The following is a 9,268-nucleotide window of genomic DNA, read 5'->3' on the forward strand; positions in this document are numbered from 1 at the left end:
TATATCAACAGGTCAATCCCGAACAACATGCCAACATGGATCCTACTTTAGTATTTTGTCTATGACCAAGTGGCACATCAGTTTAACTCATTACACTAAATACTACCTCGGTATCAAAATATAAGATGTTTTTACAGGGTAAAATAGCCTACAAAAACATCTTATATTTTGATACGGAGGTAATATTTCATATTTTCAGAGGAAAACCTTAAGATAGCATTAGGAAAATTGAAAACTATTTATGGCGATGTTTACGTTGTTTTCACCTAACATAGATGACAACACAGCCTACAAATAAACACACCTCCCACATCGCCTTAGGCTAGTCATAATGGGAGTAGCTTAACTAGTAACATAACATATCCAACACAAATATGCTTATCTGGCAAGGAGTTGATGAGGAGAAAGGTGTTTGTGGTAACATAATATGTTACCGTAACATAACACACCCTAATGCAAAATGAGTATACAACCTAAAGAAGACTTGCACGACACTAACATAGACTAGTAACATATGCATGTTACTAGTCCAAATTACTTCTCACTATGACTAGCCTTAGGCATTTTTTTAGTCTTGTACGACTTTGTTCTTTGCCAATGTGACCTTTTATGTGTGTGTGTGCGCGCACACACACAGTGGTGTTTAGTTTGCGCATCTTAATCAAGCACACACGAGGTACATACTCGTTGTGTTTTTATCCCCTTGATGTAACATTACAAATTAATAAAAATCGCCTTCTATTGAAAAAAAAAGAGCAATAGGATATCACCAACACTGGTCAGGCCAGCTTTCTCTTGCATCATCGGTGTCATTTATACATGTCAATACAAATGCATAATTCGTTTTCACATTTTTTTTATCTCAAACGGTTAATGTTTTTGTTAATAGTATTAAATGATGTGGTTAGAATAGATAGGAAGATACACGACCACATACAATGGATAGAGGCATAGAGTAATAATCTCCAGGTGATATCTTTAAGAGAAGACAACCTTACACATCTCATCCCTCCTAGTAGCAGCCGAACTAGCCCGTTTTCTAAGACTGGGGCTACGATAGACAATGGTTGCCCTGCAAATCTTCACAACTAACCCTTATGTACTTATTAATTGCTAGCTGCGGATTTGTAGATGAGACCGGGAAGAATGACATATCTCGAGGTTCACTCAGCCATGCTTCCCCGTGAGTAAATATAGGCCCCAAATTCTAAGTTTAACTTTGATCATAAATTTGAGCAACAAAATAATATAAATTATGTGCTTTAAAAGTATCATTGATACCCGACCGGAAGAGATTTCTAATGGTATAACTTTTTTACGACATATAACTTGCTAATGAAAATTAAACATGGGGGGGGGGGGGGGGGGTTACATATTTGGGCAGAGAATGGTAGCCTTTACCGAGAGTGGACGATCTGCACATGGGGGCATCTGCACCCGCTTTTCAAGAATGTACTTTTTACGCGTTTTGTAATGTTTAAAAATTCTAAAAAAAATTATGCATACATATTGGCAAAGGTATGTCAACGGCACAAAGTTTTGTGTAAAAAAAATATTTTTGTTTCGTCTTAGTAAAAAAGACAAATTTTACTGCTTCTAAATAGCGTTTCACGGCACAAAATTTTGTCTTTTTTGCACATGCTACAAAAAAAGTTATTTTTTTGTGAAACTTTCTGCACATACATAGAATATGGAGATGTCCGCGCGCACCTTTTTTCAAATTTTTTTGACATTGCAAAATGTGTTTTTCAAAATGGGTTCATATGTATCCGGGTTCATCCATGCACTTCTCAGCTTTTACCACCCTTCTAGAGTTTCTCAAACTAACCACCCCCGTTTAGGCTTCACTGTCCATATCACCCATTCATTAGAAACAATTCCTAAACTATCGCATCAACTTGCTTCTCCCAGCACAAAGTAACGAAAGCAAGTGTAACCTCCTAAAGAAAATTAACTAGGAGTACTAGTATTTAACTTGCAACCATCCACCTCTTGGTCTCCCATTTGACATATATAGCACATCCAGGACTAGAGAACTTCCTCCGTTAATCCTAAGTTCCTAACCCACCCACTCTTCTGAAATTTCCTCTTCACAGCGATAAAACTCAGAATCTCGACCGCTCGCGGCTTGTCTACAATGCCGTACGCAGCTGCCCGGCCGTCGCCTCAGCAGCACAGCCGGATCAGCGCCGGCTGTAAAGCGCTGGTGGCGCACGGCGCAGCGGTGCCGGGCGAGGTGGCGCGGTACCACGAGCACGCGGCCGGCGCGGGGCAGTGCTGCTCGGCCGTGGTGCAGGCGATCGCGGCGCCCGTGGAGGCGGTGTGGTCGGTCGTGCGGCGCTTCGACCGGCCGCAGGCGTACAAGCGCTTCATCAAGAGCTGCCGCCTGGTGGACGGCGACGGCGGCGCGGTGGGGTCGGTGCGGGAGGTGCGCGTGGTCTCCGGCCTGCCCGGTACCAGCAGCCGCGAGCGGCTCGAGATCCTGGACGACGAGCGGCGCGTGCTCAGCTTCCGGATCGTCGGCGGCGAGCACCGCCTCGCCAACTACCGGTCCGTGACCACCGTGAGCGAGGTGGCGTCGACGGTGGCCGGGGCGCCGCGGGTGACCCTGGTGGTCGAGTCGTACGTGGTGGACGTGCCGCCGGGGAACACCAGCGACGAGACGCGCATGTTCGTGGACACCATCGTGCGGTGCAACCTCCAGTCGCTCGCGCGCACGGCGGAGCAACTCGCGCTGGCTGTGCCGCACGTCAATTGATGCCCGTCATGCACTCCGGCAGACCAGAAAGGTACCGCCGGCCGTAGACCTTACCATGCGCGCAAGGTTGGGGTTCTGGAATCTGGAGTGACATGATTTGCACCCTAAACTAGCCCTAGTGTCATGTGATTTTTTTTTTTGGCTTTGTGCACCTGGTTGTTTTGTGTAAATCATCTCATCTTGTTAACTTAACTAGTGGTTGAATTAATGTGCAGTACTGATCCGACTACATATTACTCGAACTTTGCATATGATATCAGTGAGATCTTGTACATATGCGTGTAAATCTAACTGACAAACTAAATGATGAAGCACGTCTATGTGGCCGTGTGCATTTCTCATGTGCTTAATCCTAATCAAATGAACCGCGTGCACCTCCTAACATTATCCATGTTGCTGTCTAAGTCGATCTCGCCGACGCGAAGTTTTGCGCAACAGCGACTCACGCGTAGAAACGCTCTCGGGGACGTACTGTACCTCGACGGTGACCGATGGATCCAAAGCTATTAAACAGATCACAACTATAGTTGCTTGCATGCGCCTCACTTGGACACTACACTGCACCTTCCAAGTCTCCCATTATCACGATCGTGAAATTCTCGCGAACCCACACCCACTTGCACCCCGCGCATACATTTCAAATATCAAATAAGCAACTTGTTCCTAGCTCAATTCAACAAAGTTAGAAGAAAAACCAGAGCGGGCCGCCCCCCTTGTACGGGGAATATCTTTCCCTGGCCTGCAATCGAGTAATTAGTAGCACCACCTTGCAGCGTATGGGACTAGTCTTAGGGCAAGTTGTCTAAAGAAACTCCATGATGCGAGAGGCTCACTTTTGATTGTGCAAGTTGCTCATTTTTCTTCTACAACTCGATCTACGTACGTAGAATCTGGTCGACCAAGCTAGATAGCTAATGCATGTCACACATTGGCATGTCGATGTCCAAAGTTTTCTCTGGTTGGTAGCTAATCAGTGGCGTCATGCATGAGCAATTTACATGGAGCCGATTAGCTAATCTGCTCTAATGGAATTAGTAACCCCGGCAAATTTTGCCGGCCTAGACGTCCGTACGGCTGTTTGTCTACGTGCTGGGTCAGGCAATGTGGAGTATTCAGTACTGTATTGCTGATTGTAAACTAGCCCCGGTTTGTACAGTCTGTAATACTTTTTAGCTATCTTTGATTCACATGATTTTTTTAATACAGTGTGGAATATTTAGGGCCTCTTTGATTCACATGATTTTTTGTTTGTTTGAAGGATACAAAAAACACAGAATAGAAAACACATAGAATTTGAATGACGTGCTCATCCCAATCCTACAGGATTTTGAGTTGTTTGATTGCATCATATAAAAAGTGAAGGACTTTTTTTCAAAAAGGTTGAGTGGATGCTAGAAATCCTAAAAGTAGTAAAAGAAAATCCTTAGAAAAATTTCCTATATGATTCAACCCTATGAATCAAACTACCAACATATGAAAATTTTCCAAGGATTATAATCCTTCAAAATCCCTATGAATCAATGGAACCCTTAATTTGTCGGCAGCAAACGTTCCTTGGTCGACATAACGTTACAGAAGTCGCATCGGTGAAGCGTGGAGGGGAAAAAAGAATGGGAAAAGAACGCGCGAGGAGCGTGGAAACCAAGGGAAGGATCGCCGTTTTGACGTGATGCTGTGTCGGCCATTTTTATAGCGTGCCGTTAATGCATGGATGCAAAATTTCCAAACGCCTTTGTTAACTAGAAACAGAAAAAGGAAGGATAAAGATGATGTGTTGCCGACTGCCGTGGGCCCTGGTGATTGCCGGATGGAGATGTATATGCCCGCCGACCAATTGATTTGTTTTTTGCGGTTGATCATTTGCATGCAAAAGTAGTGGGATGAAATGTAAATACACAAAGAGCACAAATAGCAAAAAATACATCCAGATCCGTAAACCACCCAGCGACGAATAAAAGCACTAGAGCGAGTTGAAGACGTGCTCCCCTCATTGCCCCTCCTTCACCGGAGCCGGGCAAAATTTATTATAGTAGACAATCGAGAATTCGTCGTGGCCCTACAGAACCAGCGCACTAGGACAACAACCGTTGCTATTGAAAAGAACCATACATCTGAATGATCCAACCAGCATACTAAATCTGAAGGATAGGATCATCTATGATACTAATATATGATACTATGTTACGAAGGTAATATCATACAGGATAATTCAACCCGGAGCCCGGGATCAAATGAGCCCGGTGAACCTCGATTTAAAATAGAAAAAAGATTCTATTTTTTTGTGGTGCAAGATGCTCTTGTGCGTGAACTCCGTGCAAATTTTTGTGAGGTTTGGACATTCGAGGAGCTCGTGGCAAAAAAGAAAAAAATCAGGCGTGAACAGTGCAATTTTCAAAATTTTATCAGACATCCGAAATTTGTCTTTTTTGTCCCAAGCTCCTCGAATGTCCAAACTTCGCAAAATTTTGCACGGAGTTCATGCACAGAAGCATCTCGCACCACAAAAAAAATGGAATTTTTTAAACTGCTTTCTATTTTAAATCACGGTACTGTTCATGCCCGGGCTCATCTGAGCCCGGGCACCAAATCGTCGCTCTCGGATCATGCACTAGTATCATATGCATGATACTAAGTTATGATGCTACCCACTACGAGCAGCCTGAGTAGCCATATAGGGCTCAAATCTGAAATCTCATCAACCAAGGCAGATGGTGAGTGGAGGAATATATCTCGTATTTTACAAAACTAACCAAATTAAACTGATGCATTAATGTGGAACAATTGAAGCGTATACATGCTTGGCCACTAGATGAGTAGGAACATTACATGCATTGGTCAGTTCCTTTTTAATTTTTGCATACAAAGATTTAATGCACATCGAAATCTCAATAGGAGATGGAGATGAGCCCTTTTAAATCGGAGGAACGAAAAAGGTGAGATAAGTCCTCTAAACTGGAAAGGAGGGAGTACATTTTAGCAATTATTACTAACAGTATGCTAGATTTCAAGAGGGAAAACATTCCAAAAAACTCTGGCCCTGCACAATAGACAAAAATTCTCAAAAGTTTTGTTTTTTCATGTGGACCTCACAAGTAAAATCAGATTTCCATGATTTTTTGCTCATCTTATTCTCGCATAATCACATCTAGACATGGATTTTTCTTGAAATACCGAAACTCATATGCACGTGTAGAATGATAAATGGTAAAGAATAGGTTCCTAGTCTTGCCTCTAAGACCGGCACAAGTGTTGTTGATGATCATGTTTTCCGGATCTTAGGATATCGTTAAGTGTAACGATAGTCCTAAGACAATATTGAGAGTATGACGTCAGAAGAATGATCATATTGAATCGACCCAAACTTGTTTGTTATACTTTGAGATAATATCGTCTGAAATCAATTGTTATAATACGGAGTGTTAACTTGTGTTTCTAGTTCCTCAGACCATGAGATTATTGTAGTCACTTCCTACCGTACGGTGAACTTTGGGGTACAGGTTCATTGAAAAGTTTGACAAGGGATTAGATAGCTCGAGAGTGGGGCTCCTCTGATGATGGAGAGATATTCTTAGGGCCCTCTCGATGTAACGACATCCATCACCATCTGGCCAGACATAGGTGACTACATCACTGGGATGTCGGAACACTTCAACGAGAAAGAAGAACAAAACCGGCAACGAGATCAACGGTATGGTGAGCATGTGTATGACTCAGGAGGGTACCGATGCATCCCGGGTTTTGTGAAGTGTTGCAAAGTAAAGGGAACATCACATAATAACCAAAGGTTCACTCGAATGTCATTCGTGTAATCATATATAGGGATCGATATGGACGTCCATGGTTCCGCTATCGGTCATTGAATGAAGGGGTTTCGTTCATGTCTATGATTTACCGAACCTATGTGGTCATAAGCTTAAGGTAATCATGATCTGCTGAGTGTTAGTAGGACGAGAGTATCAAGGATTTATTTGTGAATTTAATATTCGGAATAGTTTCGAGAGTAACCGAAAGCGTTTCGGGGTCACCAAATGGGTTTCGGAGTTTATCGGGCAATACCAGGTATTCCCGGTAATTGATATATAGGTGAAAAATGTTTCTGCTGGTGTTAAATTATACATAAAAGGCCCTAGTATTTATTAGAAGGGTTTTATAAATAATTAAATATCAACGGGCTGTAAAACACCAAGAGGTGTGGAAAGGAACTTGGGCCACAGAGGCCCAAGTGGAGTTGGCGCCCCCTTCCTTGTGTGTGTGGGAGGGGGGGGATCCTAGTGGGGGAGGAGTCCAACTCCTCCCCCTGGCCGGCGCACCAAGGAGGTACTTTCCCTCCTTGGTGGCAGCCCTCCTCTCCCCCTCTAACCTATATATACTTGAGGTATTGTGCCTATTGTCTACACAAGTTCTGGAGCCTCCTCTAGTTCTAGTTTTAGTTGGTCCTAGTTGACTAATTAAAGCTAGACCTAGTTCCTCTAATCCTCATAATCGGAAGTCCAGTGTGGTTCTAATCTTCTTCCTCTAATTCTCTAGCGATGATTAGCTCTAGACGATGAAGCGCTGCCGGATCGTGAAGACCGTACGCTTGCAACCAAGTAGAGAAGTCATGCTTTTGGTATTCCGTTCAAGTGAAAGTTCGAGGACGGTTCGCGGGATCGTAATCAACGGTTCGAGGGACTCAAAGTACGATCTACTAACTCGTTTACTTCCGCCGCAACTCCGGAGTCGGTAACAATCGTTGATCCAAACCCTATATGCATCTTCGTATTGTTCCTGGGTGATCGTAGGGCGATTCTTTTGTTTTCCACTATGTTTCCCAATAACTTCTTCTTAGATTGTGATTGACTTTGGGATTTCACTATCTCTTCTATCTTTCCGATTTCTTCATCGCATGGTGATGTTGTTCGCGTGATATGGGGAATTGAGAGCCCCCCGATCAAGAGCCGATTTTCCTCCTTACAATGCTATCTAATAAAATTAGGATTAGTTAGAATCCTACCCCCACCGATCAGGTTGTCGTATTCTAATTTACTTGTTGTACATGTAGGGCGTATTCGGTAGCTCTACAATTGGCAGTTCTCCAACTTCGTGGTCAGGGATAGGGCAAACGCCCTAATTTCATGGAATTAAGAAGGAGAAGTTGGTTGTCCGAATAGTGGAGTTTTGGAGGAGTTGGGAAGCTAGTGATTTGCATCTCTCCGTAATTAGAGGAGCCATAGTTGAAGAAAATATGCCCTAGAGGCAATAAAAAAGTTGTTATTTATATTTCCTTATATCATGATAAATGTTTATTATTCATGCTAGAATTGTATTAACCGGAAACTTAGTACATGTGTGAATACATAGACAAACAGAGTGTCACTAGTATGCCTCTACTTGACTAGCTCGTTGAATCAAAGATCGTTAAGTTTCCTAGCCATAGACATGAGTTGTCATTTGATTAACGGGATCACATCATTAGAGAATGATGTGATTAACTTGACCCATTCCGTTAGCTTAGCACTTGATTGTTTAGTATGCTGCTATTGCTTCCTTCATGACTTATACATGTTCCTATGACTATGAGATTATGCAACTCCCGAATACCGGAGGAACACTTTGTGTGCTACGAAACGTCACAACGTAACTGGGCGATTATAAAGGTGCTCTACAGGTGTCTCCAATGGTGTTTGTTGAGTTGGCATAGATCGAGATTAGGATTTGTCACTCCGATTGTCGAAGAGGTATCTCTGGGCCCTCTCGGTAATGCACATCACTATAAGCCTTGCAAGCAATGTGACTAATGTGTTAGTTGTGGGATGATGCATTACAGAACGAGTAAAGAGACTTGCTGGTAACGAGATTGAACTAGGTATTGAGATACCGACGATCGAATCTCGGGCAAGTAACATACCGATGACAAAGGGAACAACGTATGTTGTTATGCGGTTTGACCGATAAAAATCTTCATAGAATATGTAGGAACCAATATGAGCATCCAGGTTCTGCTATTGGTTATTGACCGGAGATGAGTCTCGGTCATGTCTACATAGTTCTCGAACCCGTAGGGTCCGCACGCTTAACGTTCGGTGACGATTGGTATTATGAGTTTATGTGTTTTGATGTACCGAAGGTAGTTCAGAGTCCCGGATATGATCACGGACATGGCGAGGAGTCTCGAAATGGTCGAGACATAAAGATCGATTTATTGGATGACTATGTTTGGACATCTAAAAGGTTTCGAGAAAGTTCGGGCATATACCGGAGTACCGGGGGGTTACCGGAACCCCCCGCGGAGTATATGGGCCCTAATGGGCTTTAGTGGAGAGAGAGAGGGGCAGCCAGGGCAGGCCGCACGCCCCCTCTCCCTCTGGTCCGAATTGGACTAGGAAGGGGGGGCGGTGAAGGAAATATGCCCTAGAGGTAATAATAAAGTTGTTATTTATATTTCCTTATATCATGATAAATGTTTATTATTCATGCTAGAATTGTATTAACCGGAAACTTAGTACATGTGTGAATACATAGACAAACAGA

The 9,268-nt window shown here is 43.2% G+C and overlaps 1 protein-coding gene across 1 annotated transcript; it reads left to right on the forward strand.

The window, feature by feature from the left end:
• Window positions 1-2,057: 2,057 nt before the first annotated feature.
• On the forward strand, window positions 2,058-3,016 carry LOC123074933 (abscisic acid receptor PYL4). Its single transcript, XM_044497656.1, has one exon. It carries the CDS (start codon window positions 2,138-2,140, stop codon window positions 2,756-2,758), a length of 621 nt encoding a protein of 206 aa, XP_044353591.1. The 5' UTR covers window positions 2,058-2,137; the 3' UTR covers window positions 2,759-3,016.
• The last annotated feature ends 6,252 nt before the right edge of the window (window positions 3,017-9,268 follow it).

Source organism: Triticum aestivum, chromosome 3D (genome assembly GCF_018294505.1).
Source record: "Triticum aestivum cultivar Chinese Spring chromosome 3D, IWGSC CS RefSeq v2.1, whole genome shotgun sequence".
Taxonomy (NCBI): Eukaryota; Viridiplantae; Streptophyta; class Magnoliopsida; order Poales; family Poaceae; genus Triticum; species Triticum aestivum.

Coding starts and splice junctions, on each gene's coding strand:
- LOC123074933 (XM_044497656.1), top strand. CDS start 2,138: ATGCCGTACGCAGCTGCCCGGCCGTCGCCTCAGCAGCACAGCCGGATC.